Source organism: Anser brachyrhynchus, assembly GCF_964034855.1.
Source record: "Anser brachyrhynchus genome assembly, chromosome: 16".
Taxonomy (NCBI): Eukaryota; Metazoa; Chordata; class Aves; order Anseriformes; family Anatidae; genus Anser; species Anser brachyrhynchus.
The window spans coordinates 4,162,627-4,187,293 of NC_137734.1; the positions used below are offsets into that span (position 1 = coordinate 4,162,627).

General features: G+C 40.9%; 1 protein-coding gene across 8 annotated transcripts in view; it reads right to left on the reverse strand.

Annotated features, from left to right (window-relative positions):
* CDH4 (cadherin 4) overlaps positions 1-24,667 on the reverse strand; it is a 673,189-nt gene that overhangs the window by 149,122 nt on the left and 499,400 nt on the right. For 7 of the 8 annotated variants that reach the window (XM_080557562.1, XM_080557563.1, XM_080557565.1 and 4 more), the window contains one exon: positions 11,066-11,242. In XM_080557562.1, the coding sequence (XP_080413688.1) occupies positions 11,066-11,242 (177 nt within the window). Of the gene's footprint in view, positions 1-1,554; positions 10,873-11,065; positions 11,243-24,667 lie in introns of those variants that run through there. The other variant, XM_080557568.1, reaches the window with a different exon arrangement.

Consider the following 24,667-nt stretch of genomic DNA (forward strand, 5'->3'; position numbering starts at 1 on the left):
TTTTTTTTTTTCATGGAGACAATAGAGGATGCATTTCCCATCACTGAAGGAAAACTGCCACCTTGCTTCTCAATTGTTTGCTTTCAAATAATAAATAACAGCTATAATCTTCTGTTAAAGATTTATGTTCTGATGATGTCTGATGTTACTACTCTAATTTCTTTTTGTTAGATGCAGCTGAATGCCATTTACTGGTAAGTAAACTGTGTCATCATTTCACTACAAACCACACCACTGAAAACGTTAAGATGGCCAAACATTTATTTTTGCTTTCCAACTCATTGAAATCCATTGAGAGCGCTGCGGAATAACCAGCAACACTTTTTAGTTAGGATCCTTAATCTTAATTTCTTTCCCCCTCTCTCCTAATACGCTTCCTTCCAGCGCTGTTACTTCTGAAATAACTCCAAATAGCTTACAGTGTGTGCAGAAACACTGCCTTTTACCTGCCACAATTTCAACAGTGGCTTGGAAATACAGCAGATCGGCCATTTTCCCTGAATTCTTTGAGCGGGGCACACGGCAAGCCGCAGCTTTACCGCTTCCCATAGCAGAGGGGTTGGAGGACCATGTGTGGCCAATTACTCCAACAGGGAAAGTACTGGCCCCATATCCAGCCTTCTCACAGTGTCACCTATGCCTTTCGTTTCACAGACAGAAACAACAAGCCTGCCCAGCATTTCTTCTGCCTTAAACCACCCCACTTTTTATGACAATAAAATTAGCTACTTTGCTTAAGTAAATGTTACAGCTCACGAAGCCTCGAAGCACAAATCAAGTAAGTCAACTGCAAAACAGCCCAGCAGGGCTGTAAAACCAAGTACAGGTGCAAACACCTCCTCAAGTCGTTTAATATTTTGATTAAAATGAGCAGAGACCGCAAGTGAAAAAAGATGTCCGGAAGGTGAACTGTCCCTGTGACGCCTGCCAGCACTACAGCATTTAAAGCTCTGTTAATGTTTCCAGTATAAACTTTCAGTTTTGTGGGTTTATAACTTGAGTCATAGAGGCTTGGTGCTGGACTCCAAAACCCAATGCCCAAAGCAGAAATGCTCAGGTGAAGCTTTGCAGGGGGTGGCCATACCCTGGTGGTTTGTTATGGCAAGACTGAACATGCTGCATGACTTTCCTTTTTACTTCTAGATGTTATATATCTGACTCAAAATATATATCCCCAAAATCATGCATAGAGCTGAAGCTGGGAGAAGACCCTTTACACACGTTTATGGAAGAGCACTCTAAAGCATCCTCTCACTGGAATCACAGCCTGCACCGAAGCACAGCCCCGTCCCACACAGGGCTCCCACCGTCTCATACCCAAGATGTGGTCAGTCGCTGGTGCGGTGGCACCAGGGGTGTGCAAGGTTAGGTCCATGCTCAGCAGCCCCCCATCAATATTAAATAACACCAAAGCCTTGTTATCAGTTTCTACCCGCTCATTAGCTAGCTTGCTCTCTTTCACACGAGACATTTAAGTTTTGGCCAGAGCAACTTTGCTCTCCCCTCCAGCCTCTTGTAGCTGAACCCTGCACCACGCTCTGCACATTCACTCACCTTGAAGCCCTTTGCCAGCATCTCTCCCTCATCCTTAATGAAGGACCAACAGTCCCTGCTCTTCCTAGAGGCTTTTTCTGCAGAATACCCACAGTTTAGGTCAGCCGTAGTCAAGAACACCTCATTCCTCCCCTGAGAGGAGGACTAAATCTGTTGCACCTGCAGCCAATCCTTGCCCTCTGCAAGGCTGAACTCAATCTGAAAAGCAACTGCAGGGGCTTTCAGAGGATGCAAAACTTTCTTGTGTTTTGTGGGGTGAAGAGAAATTCATCTCTCTTTAACTAGTACCAAAAATATGAAACCAAGTTCCCCAAAGTATGAAATCGAGGCCTGCTGGCTAGCTTTTCAGGGCAGGCTCCTGGCTTGGTGTCTGCTAGACAGAAAGGAATACACTTGCACAGCATATGCGAGGCTTGGACGGGTGAGTACATCTGGAAGCATGGCCTCTGTATGCCTGCAGTCCGTGCACAGAAATGTAAATAACACAGGGATTGTCAGGAAAACTATAGGCATGGCCAAAGAGGTTGGTGCTGCATAACACTGAATGCTTGGTCTTGATCCAGTAAGGCACTACTCATGTCCTCAGCTTTCAGTCACTAAATAGACTCAGAAGACACATTGGAACTATGTAAAGGCTCAAATTTAGGCACGTACTTAAAATCTCTGCTGAACATTGGCCAAAATGTTCAGTACCATCTGCATATACCCAAACTGCCTTGGGCAAAATGTTTCCCTTAATATAATCCAAGGTTTTGTTTGTTTGTTTTTCAGTTGTCTAACTGTTTGGCTAGGAGGAAAATGTCCTTTAAATTAAGAAAATTAGCAGCAAATATGAATCTTATTAAAAATATGGTCATTATTAAAAATATGGTAAGAGCAATGGAAAACAGAAATAGCAAAGAGATGAAGCCTTTAACAAAACCGTGGTAAACTGCGGCACATCCACTCTTTGCTGCTCCCCAATCTAGTCATGGCTTACACCTCTCATCAGTCTGCATTAGACAGCTGAGAAAGGATTTAGCCGGTGACACCTTTATCTCTGAAAATCTCAGCTGTTATAAATAAAACAATTAACTGCAGCAGTGAAAGCTTAAAATTAGCCCAAGAGTAAATTCTCTAAAATCTTAAAAGCTGGCATCTTAAATTCCAGGGTGCTGAATTTAATTCTTCAGCGGTGCAGACTAGTGAGAACATATGCAATAGTAAGGAAAGAAAAAGTGTGGATTTTTTTTTCCTTCATATCTTATTCCAGCTTAAAACAGTGCATTTCAGCATCAGCTTATCTGTCGAGGTTATATCTGCACCATCATTCTGCAAATCCAAACTCACACCCACACGGCCCCCACTACGTCTTTGGGACTCCATCAAGGAAGCCTCGTCCCACAGTAACCTATTAGTAATGTGGGTGATGAGTGTTAAATAATGAACTATTGAAGCAGAGAGGCAGATTGCAAGTCCTTTGTCTGTGTCTTAGTTTTATTATTATTATTCTTTGGAAAAGGCGTAAGCAAGCCCAAATCATCTTCTTAGCAAATTAACCCACTGTTTTTGTATACCCTCTGTCTTTACAGATTTTCAATAGCTTTCGTGAGCTGTGTACATTAGCTCTGACTATGCCTTCCTGCCTTTGCCTCTACACATAATGACAGCCATACTGAGCGGCTATTACAGTTATCTCACTTTCTGTAGAGGATGGGGATGTAATGATATGCTGCAATATGTGCAATGGGGTATTACAGCTAAATACTCTTTGGAGTGATTGATGAACTATTTTGCAGTATGGCTGGAACGACAGTTCAAGGCGAGGGGTACTTATCCTTCTGTGCTTCCTACTTTTTCTGTTCTCTAGGTGAACTCAGAGCAGGAGCTAAAAGGTAATGGCTAGATGGGGGTTGTGTAATCAACTGAGAGCAAGCAGGGAAAGGGAGCTGCTGCTTAGTCCCTGCATGGCGGCAGACAAGCACCTTTGCATCCCTGTACATTAGCAGACCAGATGTGCAGACCTTGCAGCTGAACTCAGACATGAAATACAGTGACTGAATATAACCATCAAGAAAAGATTTCTGAATACTCAATAAAACCTGAATCCATTATGAGATTTTTCTAATAACCCAAGGACAGGACCAGATGCTGATACCTGGAGAACATTGCTCATGGTTGTGACAATACCTCTGTGATCTTGGGCAGAGTCTCTCTCCCTTTCAGACTTGATTTTTTATTTGTGAGACATAGACCGCCCTCACTTATGCAAACAGGTTGAAAAGATCAGCCCTGTATGGAAAAGCAAAGACTGTATAGATCTAAATTGCAGTTTTTGTTTTATTTTTTTTAAAGTAGCAGTTGGTGTTATGGTCACAAATAGCTATTAGTGTATCCCCCTCTGCTGTATCCTGGAGATTCTGAATGACTGCAAAACAGGTTAAAACATCATATGTGATGTCAGACCAAAGGTCTGTTACCTGGCTACCCTTTCTGTTTCACTGACTGTACCCCAAATTTTCACTGTCCTTCACTCTTTGTAATATCTCTGTTTTCACGCTTGCAATATTAGTAGTTACATGTTGCCTTTGCTTTTTAGGAATGTATGTAAGCACGAGTCTGACCAGGATCTGTACCATTAGGTGATCATACATATACATGGCTATAAGTTTTAAGACATGACGTACCAAACACAACCACTGCTCCTGTAACAATGGCACCTGAACAATCAACCAAAAACGTATCATCCTAGGATTTCATTTAAATCTTATCAATGAATTTTGATGCTTTTGAAATTTTATGCTGATGCTTCCTAATCTGAAAGGGAGCAGACTCTCATTGCTGCCAATGGTGTTAGAGAACCTCAGGTTTTGTGCTGTGTGGGAATTAAAAATCTGTACTTTTTTTTTTTTAAGCCATTGGGACTATATTTCATCAAAATCACTTCCAAATTGCATGGCATTTTAGGATTTAGTGTTATTTTATGATTTAGTGGGTCTTTTTCCCGCTTACATTACTATTCCCAAAGCATTTTGGAAAATATTAAGATCTCAAGGGAAGTATTTTTAGCTGAATTGGGCAATGGGAGTTCCTTGATATTTGTCTGCAAAGTGTCAATCACCTTAAAACCCCAACCTCATTTTCAACAGTTCTCCTTGAGTAAGTAACAAGGCTGGGCTGGCAAAATAAAATTCTTCAGTAACATACCAACATATTCAGAACCACAAGGCACCGAATTCCCCCTCAGTCTGGATCTGAATGCATAAATAAATAAGGCTCTTGCATTTCTTTCTGCTAGAGGATTGTATTATTCCATTCTGCAATAATGGAAAAATGCAGAGCACAGGCAAGATTTACTGTCTGAGTTTTTACTGCAAGACTTATGTCAGTAGAAAGGCATTCGTGCTCTTGGGAATCAAAGTGAGATTCACCCATTTGTGGCAGGTGTTTTAAGCACTCAGCCTAACAATCTACCCACGCATGGCACTACAGCAATTCAACGACTAAATTAAATCTCTGAATATTAAATTAATGATGGAAATCTAAAATATTAATATATTCTAATTGAATATTCTGCGATAAATTATCTGGGCATTCTCAGCAATTTGATTTTACTTTCATTTCTTAAGGAACTTTCAGCTGCATAAATACAGCTATTAAAGCAATTCAAAAAGGGAACATTTTCTGCTCAGACAAGAGAACTCTAAACACAAAGAATCTAAAAATTTCTTTCATATGATTGATTAAATCATAGAGCCCAAGACAGCTGAATCATTAAATGACTGCTTTCCTTCAGTCCCTCTGGCTTTAGCAAGGACAATATAAATTCCCTATGGGTCTGAATACAAGGAAATACAATATGTATAATTACAGTATAGGCTTGAATGCTGTTGTAAGAGAATTTCAAATGGAGCATTTATGCTGTAGCTGCAGTTTTCAATCCATAATGCTGTGTGTGCGCATGCATGTAATGCCCATAAAGCACTGGGCATCTGCTTTCTTCGACCTAGATTCCCAAATGGAATACGCTGGTGTAGCCCCACCAGCTTTGGCAGAGATGCCTGAATTCACATCAGGATCTGGCTTGCTATTTCTGTGAAATGATGGGAGAGTTAAGGGTGACATCCAGTCTTCACATGCCAGGAAGAATACAAACAAAGGAATGTAGTTTGAAGAATATATACAGTGTGGTATGTATTTAGGAACCTGCTTTAAACTGCCTGTTTATACAAAATTTCAAATGAAGGTGTCAAGAGAACATTTTCCTTTCTCCTTTCATCCAAAGTGTGCAGAGTCCTGCTTTGGATGCATGCTCAAAAAGGACAAGTTCATACCAGAGCTGAGAACACAGCAACACCGGACTGTGCTTAATAAAACATCTTTCTGCTAATCTTTCTCCGTTTGGTTTCGAGCTGGTTTGTGTCATGAAATCACAGCCAAGGGCTGTTGCAGTCCACCATCCTTCATCCATCTTTCAAAGAAATCTGTGGCTCTACAGAGCAACACCGTGTGCACGATGGCCCATCTCCTCTCCACCTTCTTGGCTTGCTCCTTTTTCTCTCTCTCTGGCTGCCACGACAGAGACCAAAACGCCTAATTTCCAAATTTCAGCCGATAATGCTCACAGGGGTACCAAAGATGAGATGGACTGAGAGCCAGAATCATCACTTTTTTGTTGTTTGTGGCTAATAAGGCAAAAGAAACACCTGTTCCCACAAAGAACAAGGGAGAACTAGGCCTATGTGTAATCAAGGCTGTCCATGTCTCTCGCAGGAGAAGTGAGGTCTGACATCCTTGGGGAAGCACTTGTGAGGCCTTTTCTCAACAAACCTTCTCTCACCACAGACAGATGCCATCTGTCTTGCAGCTGGAAGTTAATGGATTCTGAACTGCCAATTTCACAGCAGCAAGCAACATCATTGATACAGCAGGCATGAGGGATTTCCTACAATAAAACTATTTAAAAACAGTGCAAAGGTGCATGCTGAAATACCTGTGTGGAGCAAGGGAAATGGCAGTATTGAGGGCTGACAGTCCATGACAGCGGGGATTTTCACAGTATACCTTACAGGCACGTCCAGCACTGGGATTTTGGACTTCTGGAGAACTGTCTCACTACGTCTATTTCCTGAACTAGGACAGGCTACAGCACCCAAATAGCCTGCGGAGGGCAAGACTCTGTTATCAACTCTTTTCATATTAAATATCTGATTTCACCATATAGTTTAACATGTGCTAAACCCATCCACAAAAACACTGGGGTTCTCCAGCATGCTGAAAAGAGCTCTCTGCTCCATTAACATGCATCATGCTGCACGAAACCCAACCAATCAATGGCACCTCTGCTAAGAAGCAACGCAAGAGTCTTCAGGTATATTATATTCCGCCAACTTTCCAAACCACTTCAGGACTTTCTGATTAAATTTACATAAAATGCATCCTTCCCTCTTATTCCCTGTTATACACATTAGATTATTTATAGTATCCTTGTGTCTGAGATTACCAGCGTTCAGATATGAGGGAGCATGCTGTGCCTGTAGCACGCAATCAAGGCAGTTTGTAAGGGCACTGAGATTCCGTTTTGGTCATCCGCAATGGATTTTCTTGCCAGCGTAATGAGAACAAACAAGTTGTTTATTGTAAGAGATCTCACAGGCAAAATTCACCTGTTTCAGTTCCAGATTTGACACAGGCAAGTTGGGAAAATTAGGGTCACTGCAGATCAAGGTGGAGACAGGCAGCTCATAACAGCTCTAGAAAGACCCTAGAGATGAAGCTGGAAGCTTGGAGCTTTCCTAAGGGTGAATACAATTGCAGTGGTTGATGCAGGAGCCTGTTATCTAAGCGTGCCATGACTAAAAGCTGCTCCTCTGTCTTTTAAATGAATGTTTTTCATACAGCCCCGTGAGATTGGCTAAGACTTCAGCCTCTAAAACTACCAGAATATTTCCATCAGAAGAAGCTAGAGACTTGCATGTGGACCCAAAACTGAGGAAACTTTTAGAAGTTAAAAAAAAGGATGAAATACAGGATTAGCTGATAATTAGATAATAGATAATTAAGAATTAGCTACACATGTAGCTAAAAAGCATGAATCAGAAAATAGAGGGTACTCAGCAAAGAAGCAACTATTTAATATGCTATCTTAGTTGATCAGTGTGCCTGCATGAGTCATTTGCTTGGGGAAGGATAGGGATTTCATATTGTTTTTGTATTTTTAATAGGCATTTTTATGGACCTCATAGTTATAATAATGAGAGTACCTGACAATTAGTGATGAAATTATCCTCACTACAGTAAAATATTTCACAGCGTGTAAAATATTATTCCTAATACAAAGGTGGAAATGAAGCACAAGGAAATTAAAACCAAGAATTTCATAAATGTTTGCAAAATAAATATGCATATACCGATAAAATTTAATAACTTTCTTCAGCTTGAAGAGAAAACCAAAATTTGCAAAACACTGATACCAATAAAAAAAAAATATACCTTATACATAAGATGTTTATTTACAACCTCGGAAGAACTGGTCCATTATTTGTATTTAGAGGCAGATATTTTTCAGCAGCTGAAACTCATCAGAAATTCCTATTTTTTTTTTTACATACTGTTTTTCTTAAACACATTTCCTAGTTAGTGTGGTTGATGCATATGAACAGACACGGATGTTCCTTTGAAAGAAAAAACCCTGTAATTAACAGAGGGTTTTTTTGGCAGGAATAATGTTGTGACTTCTTTCTTTTTACATTTTTTTAAAAGTTTTTCATTTAATGTATTTTATCAGAATGAAATGCTTTAATGAGCACAGAATTACAGTTGATCCCAGCTGAACCAGATAGGGCTGCATTTCGAGGTGTGTGACTCCCATCAAGCTACGTTCACCTTTGCTATAATTTAAACTTCATTCAGGCACAGCCTTGCTAAAAATACTGACAAGTAACTAATCAACTTCCATAAAATGGAATTTTTACCTTCACAATAGGAAGCAGGAGTAGGAGGGAACCGAAAAGATTTGCCTATGCATTTCAAATTAGTCTGACCTATAAAAACACAACCAGCAAGTGGTACAATGAAAATGTACTTCTGGTAGGGACTTTTTTTTTTTTTTTTTTTAGTATTCAGATTTTTCATGCCATCCTTTCCTTTCCTTCCATGTAACCAGAACCAAAGATATGATAACGGAGGGACTGGTTTCCATTAGTTATACCTATAAAATGGAAATACAAGCAAGGCTCTCCAGAGCACAAAAAGTCCAGTGCCCAGGAACTGGCATTAAGTTTGAACACTTTATAAAAACTAGCAGAGAAAACTGTGACAGACTTCTTTCCATACAAATGAGATTTGTGCTGTAACTTCACATGTGCACTTCTAGCTCCAGTTTGTGAGCAGATGGACACAAAAATATTCAGCGCCCAGTGAGCAAAAGCATGGGAAATCAGATCAAAACTGTTACCTAGATCTAGGAGACAGCAGAATGCTCCAGGGCAATCTGAAGATTATGTGGATGGAAATAACCAGATAGTGCTGGTCTTTGAAGACGTCAGTTTGTCCTGTTCTGGATAATTAAAGAGCAAAGCCTAACAGAGAAAGCTGTAACTCCTGCTAGGAATCACCCAAGCTTCATATTCAGGGGCCAGCAAGTAGGCCAGTTGCTGCAGATGAGCAGAAACTCGACCCAGGCCCGAAACATCAGGGGTTCTCATGCTTAATCAAGTTACACCATTTATACAAAGCTATGTTCTTCCCTGTCATTACAATACTTTCTGCATGTCCGGAGGAAAGGAAAGCAGCACTTTATAAATCATTTCTCACTTTCCTACCCCATTTTTTTTCAGTATTTTCTCTAGCATCTGTATTTAAAAACCACAATGGGACGCATTTTTGTGACAATCTGGGAGCTCTGTGTTTCCAACAGCGAGGTTGTCTTTCCAAGGTTACCTTTCCAAGGTTACCAGTAGTATAAGTGATGAATATAAATTCTCCTGTACCTATATAAAATTTAACATTTGCCACTTCCATTAATACTGGTGTATTGTATTCCCGAGGCCTCCTGTTTTATCTCCAGACTGTAAGAATAAAAACTGCCACAGAGATTTCAGTCCTTATAAATTTGCCATGGCACAGTGGTGCCAAGTTGTCCTTGCTGTCTAGTCAAACCCAAAAGAAATCAACAGGGAGTGGGGCAGGGCATAAGTTCATTTTGCAAGTAGCCCACTTATTTTTCACAGGAATTCAGGAATCAATCTAAATTATTAATCTGATTTATGGAAGTATTTTGACACATTCAGTAATTTTTCTCTTCAGACATTTCTTCAACTTGCTAGGACAAAACATTAACAGGTCACTCCTTACCCAGCACTGAAGAACATACAGTGACTCCTTGGCAGGCTCCTTTTTCTAGGACAGACACAAAAACATTTGCCACCTGGTACTTTTTTTTAAAAAAATATTATTATTCCTTGTAACATCTCCCTAATTACTTAAAGAAATGTCACCAACAATTCAAGTGTACCTAATACTCAGTGAATTGAGCACCTGTACCTTCAGTCATTACAAGAGTCACTGCAAAGTTCACCTGGACTTCTAAAGGACTCAGCCAGCTCCTTGTGTGCTCCCAGACATTAGTTGCGCAGAAGAGTTTGAGCTAATTCGTGTGAAAAGGATAATGATAACAACTCATTTGAATCCAGGCACTGTTTCAAGATGACTAGGTGAACTTCCTGAAAAGGGATGCCAATTGCGCACCACTGTTGCTCAAAATAATTTCTGAAATTTTATAATTGTCACCATTTTCTTCAAAGGGAAGAGCTGAAAAAGCCTGCCAGAGAATTCTTTTCTTACAGTCAATCTTTCTACTGCTCCAAAAAATACAACCAGCGCCCGTAAGAGGAATAGCAATGTGTAATTGTATTTTGCTAACACTTATCAATAGCAATAATATATCAACCAAATATGTCTGTCAAGGCTTCTTTCCCCTTCTTTTTCTTTTCCTGTCATCCAATAAACCACCTCAGAAAACCACATGGGCAAACTTGATCTCAGTGATCATCCTTGTAGAGAAAGAAACCAGCAACATGCAGAGGATGAGGGATCCATCTGCGGCGGCAGGCAGCCAACCTCATCGAGCCCCGCCACGCATCTGCACTGCGACTCGGTGCAGGAAAGGAAGGATGCAGCACCCCCTCAGTGCTGGGTGTCACCAAGCCCAGCTTTACACCTGCAGCCGTTTTCTGGATGAGAGCGTGGGCAAAGTGCCATCTTGGCATCAATACCAGCGTCTCCTGGGGGACTGGCTGGAAGGAGGCGATTAGGCTGCTGTTCAGCTGGGGGAGGGAAAACTGGGACAATTCACTTCAGAAAAGCAGTGCTTCAGCAGCGTGTAAAAGGCAACTTTTCCTGCACAAGGAAGGAAGAACAGAGAGCCCCTACTTCAAACCAGCCTTCCCATGCCACGACCTTGGACTGCACCTATGACTTCACTAGACCCACTGCAAAATTACCATTATCTCTATTTCTTATTTTGCCTTACCCGAACCAGCTGCTGCGGAAAGGGGCCTCTTGAATTTTCTGGCACGTTGATCGGTGGGATGACCCAATCTCGCTTTTGCCGACGGAGGCCATTAGCGCTCTGATGCTGGCGCCACGGGAGCAGGGTGTCGCTTTGCTGCTGCACCAGTTCCCCAGGTATGCTCTTCCTTCCCTTTGGCTGTTTAGGAAGCAATAAAACAAACCCAGTCAGTCTTTTCCTTGCTTCTTAGGACCTCTCCCAACAGCAGCGCTTCCCTGTGTGCAAATGGTCACATGTAACTGTGAAAATTATTGTTATTAACATGATATATTTCTGCATCACAAAGACACAGTATGCTTTACTGGCAACTCTGCTGCCACTTCATTTTCACAGATATATGGAGCTGTCACTCTCAAATCAAGATGCCTCCCAGAATATATCGTCTTCATTACACCAGCTGCAGGGAGCTTTAGCAGCACTTTGGGGTAAAGACGCTTCTGCAAATTTCTAATAAATGCAACCTACCAGAACACAGTAAAAAAGAAGAAAATTCCTTTAATGCCTATGTCATGGGTTCAGGTTTTATAGTACGAAGTTACCCTGCTCCTTGGCATTAACGGGGTTACAACAACCTGTGGTCTGTGGTTCTGCAGATGTATCCTGCCAAACCAAACAAATCATGACCAGAGGGAGAGTCAGCTCCATGGCTACAAAGGTGAATTAGTTCAACTTCTTAGTACTTCATGAGAAATGACCTTTTTATAAGAGCTGGCTTCTGAATACAAATCCGGAATACATATCTCTCTTTGTAGCCTGGAAAGTGTAATATATCTCAGTCAGTAAAAAATTTTCGTTATTTGGAATGCTTTTGAGTCATTCTTTATGATTTTTTTCAACCTTCTGATTCTGCCCATGGCAACCTTTGGTGTTGGTCACATAAAAATCCTGCAGCATAGAAATGGAAATGGTGGAACCATGTTTTAGACTTCAAGAGCCTAGTACAACGTTAGAAGAATTTTGCTCTCCAGAACAAATAATCAACAAAATGCAGATTTGGAAATGTAGGCCCTTCAGAAGTTACCGAGTCCTGGTATTTAAATGTTCTGTGGCCTTCTAGGATTCCAGGAGTTACTTCAGAAAAGTCCAAAGAAAAGGATAAATAACAAAGACAAGCTTGTTGAAAGCAAGTTCGTGTTCCCATATGACCTGCACTTCCAGAAGAAAATATTTAAACTTTCAGAGATCAGAAAGATTGGAAGCCAAATTCTCTAGATTTGAGGTAAGATCCAGTGGGAATACAAATCTCTTAATGTTAAAATTTTCAGCAATTTTTGCTCAGAAAATACAATCTATCCAAAACTCAATGCCTCATATTAGGTGAGGTGGTAAGAGCACGGCCACCTCCTCCAGCCACTGCTGCCCAGCACCGTTCCTGTCAGGCGCTGGGGCCCAGCCGGGTGCCCTGGGGTCTCTGCCCACGCTGGGGGATGTGGCTGCTACTTTCCCCCTTACAGATTAAGGCGGTAGCAAAGCTGAGCACGTATCCCAGAGGCACACAGACACACAGAGAGAAAAAGGACACTGACATGACCGGCCACGGACTTGACCAGGGCAGCCTTTGAGAGCACTTACACACAGGGCTCACATAAAACACAGACAGCCGAGACTCCTTCCTGCTCTCTGGCTGGTAGGGACAGAAGTTCACTGGTGAAGGCACACACAGCACTCTCCAGCTTCTCCAGCACATTCACAGATCCCTCAAGCACCAGCACAGCCCCTCTGTCAGCCCAGCAGCCCTGCCTGGATCCCGGCCCCCTTACCCACCTCACGATCTCCTCGCCAGCTGGTCTGGCCTGAAGTTTGCTGCACACATACAGCACCAGCACTCGCACCCATCCCTCACGCACACCCCATTCACACGTCCACCGGACGTACAGCACAGACCCCTTGCCCACCAAATGCCCCAGCCTGGACCCAAGGCCCTGCTACTCGCTGGCTGGTCCAGCTTAGGATTTGCTAGAGAATACACACACACCAGGGTTGGGGGAGATACGGCCACCTGCGTCCCCAGCAGCTGGCACCAGGTGCATTGGCTGTGACCTGTGGCCCCATTCTGGCCACCAGTGCAGAGCCAACGCTCCCCTCAGTCATGCCAGCCCCCCAGCAGCTCGTTTGGGAGCACACACCGCTCCCACCCCAGGGGCCGGGGGCAGAAGGCCCCAGCTCGCTCCAGCAGCTGATGCTAGGCCCCACTCACTCCAGTAGCCGGCACCACAGGCGGGGGACCTGCACTTGGCTCCCATCGCTGCCTCTCTTTCTCCTCATCCCTTTGCTGCCTTGGAAAAGATCATTAGTCCTTTAAGGTACCCTTAAAAGAGCAGACATTTTCCCTCTGCGTACCCTTACACCCCAAACCCAAGAAAACCACGTAGCACTAGGAAAAAACAGCAAAAGTGTTTTGGAGGCTCTTACAATTTTAAGCTACAGAAACTTTTAGTTTTACTCCAAAGGTGCAAACTAAAACATCCCACACACATTTGCAAGCAGTTATTTGTAGGCACTGAGTTCAGTGAGAATCATTGCTTTGGAGTTTATAGTTTGATGTAAATCCATCCACTAGCACATTTCAATTCTTGATCTGGAAGTGGAATGAAGCAGGCAGTCACCTGAAAACTAAACAGTATATGCATCTCAGCGGTGGTTCCCAAGCTGTGTGAACCTTCTGGATGCTGAAAGTTGGACATCGCGGCAAGGAGGCCATTCTCACAGCTTGATTGTGGCCCTGATTGGTGTTACCTGTGGAGTGCGAACATCTACTGGCTGCAACTATTGGAAGCATTTGTGCAAAAATGCATCTATTTTTACTGCAAACCTTAAAAACGAGCCAGTTCGAACAGAGCAGAGATTTCACAGAAGAGACAAAACGCAGTCTTTTTCAGTCACGTGCATAGCCGCATTTCTCAAATCCTCTCTCATGCTAATTCATGCCACCAAGGTGACTGGTGTTTTGTGTTTGCTTGAATGCTGTTTTATACACCTTCACCAAGCATCGTCACTAAGCTGCTGCAAGATCACTACAGTACTGTTCAATATTTAGATGTTGTTCTAAAAATATTCACTTAAGTGTGTAATGAACAAAGAAAGAGCATCACACTACAACAGTGGGAGACTTTTTTGGGATATTCAGGATATTGATAGGTACTGTTGAACTCATTCTTCCTATGGGATGCAATATGCGACTTCCTATAGGGTTTTCATCTAAAAGGGGCTTTATCACCAGAAAGATATCTTTTCTTTTCTGAACACAGATGAAAACAATGTTATCTGAAGAAGATACCCAGAAATGAATGTCAACATGAAAGAGGACTACCAGACAAGAGCTACAGAAAAGTAGATATAACCCCCCCCCCCCTTTTTTTCTAATTGGTTTGTGATTCCCAAATGGGATTCCTTTGAGAGCAGGTATTTGGATCAGTTTATATAATTGGCAAGTGAGCGTGGGGACAGATTATGAAAGGATGGTCAAATAATTTGTGCTCTGCTGAGTTTACACAGTGGAATGAGTCTGAACTAAAGACAGACTTGAGAATTAACATGAATCCCAAAGCTCCGCGTATACTGAAATAATTAGTGTCAGCTCAGCAAGGCAGTACCAGCCTTTTTAGTCTTTATGAAATATTTGCTGGCAGGTGACTAGACAGTGACTAGCTTGCTTGTCACTCTTGATGATGTTTTCCTACATTAGAATAAATCATCAACATGACTCTGAATTTGGTATGTAGAATTTCAAAAGCATCTTGCAACAACGATTTTTTTTTAAACAACATTTCTTTTTTATCTTCATTTGTTGACGATGCATTCTCATGACCTTAATTTCTCTGGTGTTGTTTAAATACGTTGTACATGTTTTCTGCTGTTTAAAAGCTGTGAGACAAATGCAGTAACAAAGTCTGGTGAGTACGAATGCCAGAACTATTCAGATCTCTAGCTGAAACATCCAAGAGCATCTCTGGAATAACAGCAACAACTAACCATGAGCCCCAGAAAATTCTCCTGTACTTTTGAGTTTTCAAGGATATAAAGTTCAACTCAAAAGCAGAATATGACACCAAATTAAATTAATTATAAAATACAGCTTCAAATTCTGTTTTTGCGGAATAACAGTTTTCACTGAGATAACAACTGCTCCTTCTCTCATTGCCTTACTGGCCATATGCTTTCCAGAATCTCAGGCAGAGATCTTTGAAAGATAAAATATTCCTCTACCTTTTGTAGTGTCATCAGAATACAATCTGTCCACAGCCCTTATCACAATCAAATCAAGCATATCTGATGCTGCTGCTTAGGGTGGTTTCCCTCCTGTTGCCTTTGTGAGGTGCTTTCACCCTGTTACGCATGAGGAAACGATGACAGGCATTCGCAGCAAGATAGAGAGAAGTCCATGAATTCCCAAAACTCCACCTAGTGTCTTAATTATTGGGTTACAGGAATTATGATATCCTCCAACTCACTCTGCACTCACAGCCTCAGAAAGACCATTTTATGTGCTAGGATCTGCTCCCATCGTGCTGAGTTCAGCAGCAGAGCAGACAGCAGCAGCACTGAAGAGATGCTCTGCACCATCAATGCAGGCTGAGACTGAACTTGTGTCCAGCTGCAGTGGTCCTACTACAGCACAGCATTGTCCATCCCTCCTCCATCCGCCTCAGCGGCATCCCCAGAGCAGGAAAAGGAGCTGAAGCTGTACTTGGACGTGATACTTAAAGGCTGTGTTTGCACAACTGGATTTTTCTAAGCATGTCTGTATTATGCATAAAACCATCCTCTCTACACCAACAAACAATGCTGACAGTATTCATGAAATGCCTCCAGCCTAACCTACTCTGCAGCAACTCCCACATCTCAGATCCATTCATGAGCACAGGGAAGACGTATCTACTGCTCCTGATTTTCCTGATGAGCTGTAGTCCACATCATCTCAACATCAAATTCACCAGACATACCGTTAGAAGAACTGTCCTTCTTGCATGTCAGGAAATCTGTCCAGAAAACACTGCATGTTTTTCCTGGTCTCTGGCATTTAAACTTTGGTTTTAGGCAGAAAGAAAAAAACAGAAACCAAGGAAAGCAGATTTTCTGTTCAAAGGCCACATGCTCTGCTCTGATGAAGAGCCACATCATCTCCTTAAGACACAAGCCTGTAAGACTGTTGTTGACTATGATTCCCGAGCTCTGCTCCAATGGTTTTCAAATGACATCTACGAACCAACACAGTTCAGGACTACCTAGTATGTCTGGAACAACTGAATTTGTTTTACATCATGTTGGAGATATCCCTTCAGCAAGGCTATATGGGAAACGAAATCCAAGTTGCAATACCACAGCTCATTCTACAGCAGAAAGAGAAACACATGCCAAATGGAAATTTAAATCCACTTTCCATTCTGAAAATGACATGGTGACGTTTATAATTCGTTACAACACGATCAAATACCAAACGTAGAACATGTGAGCATGGTCTTTGGCAATACAGATAATTAAACAAGCATACGATTCTATGATATAAAATTGTCATAATTTAGTAATTATGCCTGTCTATTACTTTAGGACATTGATAAGCTAGAGAAATATAGCTAAACCAAAACGGATGAAAATCTTAAAGTTCAAAGAGAAAAAGTGATTACAAAGTGTGGGATGAAGAAAAACAACAAGACAAAAGACCATGCTGAGATGTAAATTTCTTATGGATTTGGATTCGGTATGATTTAATGCCTTAGTCTTCCTGTTAGGGCAGAATTGTTTAAAGCTTGCTAACGAAGCAATGCAAACCACTCAGTACTAGCTGTATTATTTAAAACCTACATCCTACATCCTTTGCTCCAAACAGGTGAGGTTGTAAGGTGCTCCAACGGAGCCCATTTATGCCATGACACCGAGAGCTCATAGAGACTCCTTGCCTGCATTTAGCACTACCAGTAAAAGACAAGGTGGAACAGCCATGTAGCTAGTGGCTGTCTATAAGTTCCTGCCACTTCAGTCCGTGGCTTGAGACCTTCAATTTTTGGGAAACTTGGGCTAAGCTCAATCCTCACTCACAAAAGAAGTTGAAAAAAAAAAAAACACATAGAAGAGGACGTGTGGGTTCCCTGTAATACCAAACCCTATGTCTACTAGTGAAAGGAAGGCTGTGAACCACTGACTTCCCACTAGTGCACAAATAAAACCAGTGAGTGTGAAGAAATACCAGCTTTCACCTTCCGCTACACTTAGCAGTAGCCAGTCTCGCCAGCTGGCACGTCTCCCCTCCCAGCCAACCTGCCTTTGATATCCGTCAGCCTCTGGCTACAGAGACATCTGGAAGTTATTATCCAGCAGAGCGTATCACAAACCCATTTACATAATATAATATCATATTTTGTGTTCCTGCTTAGCTGAACATTTTGGATCACTCTAATGTTTGGGTAAATAAGCCACCATTCTTTGCATATAAATAACTGTGCGTCTTAGGGTATGTTTGTTAGAGATTATTAATTTTATAGGGCTCAACCCGCAAAATGGATGAATGCTCTGGATTCAGCCATAAAATAGACTATTCTTGCATTTGAAATAAAATCTAACTGTGATAGAAGGTGAGGTAATAAGGCTTTTATTCCCCAAGTATCAGTATTATTTATGATTTAACTTGTTTTATTTATATGCTAGTCTTATTATTTTTACAGAATCTTTAACACTTTGCACTAGACATTTTTCAGAAAAGAAATAATACTTGGGTTGCTTTGTTTCAAGTGTCACTCCTAGCGTTTAACTGAGGCAACGTGTTTTTAATACACTTTTATTAATGCTAGGAGATACAAAGACAGCTTTAGTCCATTGTTGAAACATATTCACCTTCATCCCTGTTATCAATATGCATTTTGAAAACTTCTACCATTTTCTACCACAAAAAACCGATTTAAAAATATTTAATCTGAAGCATTTTTGCTTGTTTCCATGGTAGCTGTGAAAAGGACAGGAGGAAATGGTATTTACCAAACACAAAATAAGACAATGAAAATATAGCTTAGTTCCTTAACAAAGGGAACATGAGAGCGCTGCTAAATAAACAGTTGCATGAATTCTGTTCTAAGGAGACAACATTTTGCTGACATCAGGGATGGCAGTGGAGGACGAATGAGCTCTTTTTTCCCAAAATACACTATTTTCCCAGTTTTTGATCTTCTAGCAGAAAGAGATATTTCATTTTGTGTTTTCATACAGTATAATGAAAGGGTTGCAGAACAAAAGGCAAATTTATTTATTTTAGGGTAATTGATTCTTTTGTATTTAGGTCATTGCTGAATTTGCCAAAGTTGAAGGCAGGAAAGTATAGTTTTAAGAAGATGAGACTTCCTATTTTAGACTTTCTTTTATTACAGCCTGTCTATGTGAAGGTATTCTTTAGGAACCATGCAGGTAAGGAATCCATAATTTGTTTTTCTCCTTATCTACCTCCTGGAATTCTGTAATGACTATCTATATTAGCTCTATTTACTAATAGTTTTAAGCACAGTGGTAAATTTAATCAAAGAGAGCTTCATATCATGTCCCATTGCCATCAAGACATAAATTGCTATTCATGAATGATTTGTGTCAAAGTGTTCTAAAAACTAGTGTTTTAGCAGCAAGATGTTCCAATGTGCACAGTACTTCAACAGGGGCATTAAATTAATGTGTTTGCAGAGAAGCCACTAATTGACAATGAGACGTGATTTTGGCAGTAGACTTCCACTTTAAAGATAATGAACAGTGTTCAGATATAGAGAAGAACCCCCTCTGCTCCTAAAACCATACTAATAATTCCTGGTATAAACAGGAATAGAGGGAACCAATCCTGACAGGATATTTCAAGTGCCAAATCAAGCTGTTTGATCATCACGACTTACAAAAGCAAACAGTGGAATCTCAGCATTTGTGACCTTTATCAAATCTGGCTACATACAGTCAGGAATGTTATGTTTGGTTAGGAACTCATTAAACAAAATTACCTCTCCATTTATAGAAACCATACAATTACAGTATAAAACATTTTAATTAAATCAGCTAGTTAAGCAAAAATTCATTACTTTTTTTTTTTTATCAGTTAGCAGTGGGGCTGCATAGAGCAGTTCACATTAGAGTCAATTAGTAAGAAAAATTGTCAGATTTGGCAAGTGCAGGAGCTTCCAGAACACATCAGCTGACAGGGAAGGAAAAGTTTGACTAAAATCGAACAGAGTTATGGCCCCCAGAGGAGGAGAATGAGCCATGTAAAATGCACACACATGCATCAGGCATGCCAAACACACAAGGCGTCTGTGTCAAGGCTGAGCAACTGTCTGAATGTGCGGTGTTCCTTGATTTCTGAAAAATTATGTGTGCATGCAAATTTAGGGTTGCAAGGTACCTGGCTGGCTTTGCAGGCTTTGGAAAATTTTAACCAGCACAACTAGTAAAACGTGATCAGAGTGACTGAGGAACCAAAATGTTCGTTAGCATTGTAAGGACTGCAAAGCAAGAAAAAAGCTGAAAAAGAATATAAGATGAAAACAGGAACTATTCAAACAGGTAGACTATAATGCTCGTTTGTAAGTGAGGCAGGAAAAGATCACTTTTTTTTTTGCAGAAGATGCAGCAGGGCCTTTACTGGGCAACTGTAATTAAATGCGAAGTCTGGACTCCAGAGGAAAGACACCCACTAGCTCGTAGCAAAGCCCACGAGGTTGCCGCAGAAGAGTCTTATTCAAAATGACAAATGCTATTTAATCTCTTTGATCAGAAAACCTAACAAGGTTAGTGGTGCAGATAAGTAACTTGTAGACACAGACGAGAGCCAACGTGCAAGCTTGTGTATTGAGCCAGCATGGCTTTTCATGTAGCTGCTGACCAGGCGACCTACTTTGGGACAGAACACATTGATTTCCCAGTACAATTTAATCAATTTAATTGAAATTCAGAAATTACCTGCACTCACCCAACACCTTTCATTTGCCCAAACCTTTGGTAAATTATCATTGTTTTAAGTCAAAATTTGGTTAACATCACCAAAGCACCTCAGATGCTTTGCTTTTGTATTAGCAGAATATGGAGACCTGCAGGCAACAAACATACTCATTATCAGTCACAAAATGCAAAAGGTATCTCTAAGGGGAGAGGAGTTTTGACTGGGTTGGAGAGGCAGCACTGTATTGAAACTTATTCTGTAGTACCACACTGCACCGATGATTAGAGGTATTGCCTGTACTTTCACTGCTTTCAAGATTTTAAATGACGCTCTTCCTCTTCCATTCTCTGGAAGAATCGCATACCAAAGCAGGTACATAAGAAATCTTTCTGCCTTTGGTGGAATCTTTTATGGTTCCCACATGTTTCAAGCACCTGTGATCCTTTCTTGTCATTGTCAGGCTCTGAATATTACAAGAGCTTTCAATGAACAGAAGAAGATGACATCATCTACAAAGCATAGCTCTTGATGTACTTTTCTTTCTCATTTTAAGGCTTGAACATCTTATCCCAACATGAAAAGTTCTGATGAGGCTGTTTCCTTGTAAAGCTCCCCACATCAACTTGACCTTTTCACACTCCCTTTGTAAGATCTAATCTTGCAGTGCTTCTTAGGTAGGATTGTTTAAGAAACATCTAAATTACTGTTGTACTCTATCTTCTAGTGTTTATAAAAAGACACTTCTACCTTCAAGTTAATGTCATTCTCATAATTGGAAGAAGCCAAACACAATGGCTTCAGAACTACAAGTACTTCTCAAGAGTGTGGCTATTAAATTGCATAATACTATGTGCTCTTCTACGTGTTACCTGTTATGATATCTATAGGACAGGAATAAAGGTGGTGGATCTTGGCATATATTATAAAGTACAAAAAAGCACACAAAAAACCCCTAAAACGACACACAACTGTAGCTTGATATTAGCTCTTTCATTCTGCAAGTATCTCATCAAGAAAAATGCATGAAATATCTAGGCTGGAAAGCCTCTTCTTCTACCCCAATAAAACTTCTAATGAGTAATTTTACAGGCAACATTATCAAAATTGCTCCAAAAAGCATTTCTGTTGCTTCTAGAACTCAGCCTGTTACAACTGCACTTCATCACAGAAAGAAGCAGGAGAAAATCTACCCCTTAACAAGCCTGTGAAACATTACTTAATCCCATTTTATTTTTCTAAAGCCATGAGGTTCAAAAGCTACATGAATTAAAATAATCATAATGAATTAAATGTAACAATATTCCTTCTCTTCATAATGTTTGCAAGTAAAAAGATCACAAGAGATTTAAGAGATCACAAGCACCACTGCTCCTTTAGCAAAAACCAAAGTAATTCGTTCTGGTACTTCTCCCCAGTGCTAGCATGCGAGTTTGCCCTTTCAAGTTATCCTTTGGTTATTTCAAGAGGCTCTTGAGAAAAGGCTGTTCTTCTTTTATTCCCCAGTACTGGAGTGCACCTAAGCATATGCTTAAATTTGAACACATGAACACATCCAATTTATCCCCGTTTGCATGCTGAAATTTAAGTGAGTGTTTAAATGCTTTGCTGGACGGAGAGAGTATCTGAAATCCCACCGCTACCTGGTGGTACCGACAGCCTGCTCGACCCACCCGGCCATGCTGGATGCTCGGGGCTGCCTGCTGCTCCTCGCTCCTTCAGCTGGCGATGCCAAGGAGGCAGAACATGAAGCGGCCGCGCTACCAGCATCCAGCCAGCAAGTACCTGACCTCCAGAGGCTGGGAGGAACTGAAGCTCTTCCTCACCCTGAGCTTGTAACTGTGATACTGTCTCAGTTCGCTGGGCAGAAGAAAGGAAAGGTGGACTCTCAGGGCCCCTGACAAAGGCTTTTTTTTTCTAAAGGATGTGCCTGCATGAAGGCATTTTTGTCTTTTACTCAAACTTGTGTTTACATGCAACATGGATCACCACAGCAATGAGGAGTTTTTTTTTTAGGAGATTCAGTCCAAAATGTTTTTTTGAAGCAGCAGTCAGACTCAAGCAGTTAACAACAAAGAACGTGAAACCAGAGGTCAAGCGCTTTGATCTCGCGAGGGCACGGCGTACATCACAGGCAGGCAGTACGCAGCAGTCCGAGGGCTTTGTTTTATCAGCAAAGACTTATTTCTGTGTAGGTAGTTCAATCCTTACGACTTCTTTTTGTTTGAAGGAAGACGGATCTGGAGTGAATTTCACTTCAGCATGATCTTTCTAGTATGGCTTTGAGCCTGACCCTTGGTAAGATGCTGACTATTTAAGAACTAAATGCAGCGAGTGCAGTGCTCAGAAAGTTCACGTAGTGGGCTGATTTTCCAAGGCAATGAGCACCTGTGTGTCATATCTTATCTTGGTTTCAGTGCAAGGCAATGTGATTGAACACACCTGAAAATCAGGTCAAGGAAGTTCACATGCTGTCACAAACAGCACTTTCTGCTCACGCGACGAATAAATGCTAGATGTTCAAATTCACTTAAGCATGAAGTCAGACAAGTTCACCTGACGTATCTCCACCAGACTTCCACAATTACCATGATCAGTTTCACTGGTAACAGTTATATGATATTAATGTACTAATTTACCCCCAGAAGTGGTCAAACAGGGCAGCTTTGTGGCATTCACTGGACAGCATAATGAGCTGGTCCTGAAAACATGCATAAATATGGCTAGAGAAAGGCAGGATGAGAAATACAGTCCTTTTTCTTCAGCCCCTCTCTAGGGATAACACAACCTGCCATAAACTCCATCTCCTTGATGCCATGTATCATACTTCATCCCAATACAGGGGAAGGAGGGAAGGAAAACAACTGAGGCAGCTTTTCCCCCCCTCCTTCCAAGCACACCCACTTGAAAGTGTCAGGGCAAACGGGAGCAATGGAAGCACAACTCCTGCTTAAGCTGTCATTTTCTTCCATCAGGGGAAGGATACATCTTCATCGCTCCCAGGCCCTGTGCAGAGCATCCTGGCTAGCACAATAACTGAGGTCATAAACATGATCGGTGCTGAATAAGCCTTTCCTTGCCTGGAGACCTTTGTATTTGTGATCAGCAATAAAAGGCTGTATTGGAATTTAAAATCTCAGCTAGGTAAAATGCCAGAGATGATTATTTAAAGGCTTTAAATCAAAAATGCTGGCTGTAAGAATCAGTTTCTCACATTCATATTGTATGGATGTGGATTCCTACCTCAGTAATGAAAGAAGCCCCAAATAAGAAGAGACATAATAAAACACAAGCTAGACTTAAGCAAGGATTGGTTTTTGACAGTGTTTCTCAATGTTTTAAACACTAGCTGCATACCCACATATTTGCAAGATTTTAATTGCACAACTTCCAGTGATTTAACAGTGAAAATCACAGTTAACAGATTTAACAAAAATTTACATATTTCCATACTCAGAATTTGAGAAGCTAAGACAATGAGAAATTTAGGTTTACACAAACATGTTTCAAAGAAAACAATATATATATTTTTTTCTTAAGTAAATCACTAGCAGCAAAGATGACTCTCATTCTACATGTACTGAATATATCCTGGATGTCCAAACTCTTTTGTTATGAATTTCTTTCTATGCTGTATTTCTGTGATCCCAATTTTAATTCATGGAGAACAACTGAGAAACAGGAGAAACTAAAGAAGAATAAATTGCCAGAAATGACTTCTCATTTTTAGATGCATGTAACCACTGAAAAATAAAGCTCAAAATGAAAGAGTGGGCCAGAACTTCAGATGAGACAAACCAGCACTGGGAGCAAAGGATACTGATCAGCAAGGGATGACAAGGAATCTTGGACTGTATGGACATGGTGATAGTACAGTAAGTGAAGCACGAAGGGCTATATATGCATTCATGCACTTCAGAAGATTTGAGTTTCTGCAAATAAGAAGCAGAGGGCACTCTGAAGACTGAAGTCTTCAGCAATGTCACTATTCACAGACGTAATCTTCATCTGTGGACTTGTGGTTAAATCAATATCCAATTGTTATACATAACAGCATGCTCTCTTAGAAAAGAAGACATTGCACTGCTAATTCCAGATAAGCAAAGTCTGGCTTTACTGTGTTTTCTTCTGGAGAATTATCCCACTCAAGTTTATCTTTCATAAATGCTGACACAAGCTACAAGGACTTAATATTATTTCGTAAACAACTTTTTTCTTTTCTTTCTTTTGCTTCTTTATTCCAAATTATACCCACAGGTCTGACTGATACTTTCAATTGGAACAACAGGCAGCCAGACAAGAACAGTGTAAGAAACTTTATCTTAAGTATTTATTGTTATGCTAGAATATCACTCAGTTTCCTCTGGGGTAATTCGTCACTCCTGTGGGAAATATGTGACCTCATTTGCATTTTCTAATTGAATTGCTATCAGGTTTCCTGCAAGACTGAACAAAAAAAGTTCCTAGACTTACTAACACCACTTGTATTAACCAAAAAGTTTACCTTCAAATGCTTTCTGGGGAGGAAGGGAAAATGTATGCCTCATGTATCATAAAATGTGTTTTCAAATATTTACCTTCTTTGCCATCATTTCATCCTATTAGCATTAAACTTTACTGTAGTCATTGGATTTTATTTTATTTTTTTAAAAGCAGTTGCCAGAGAA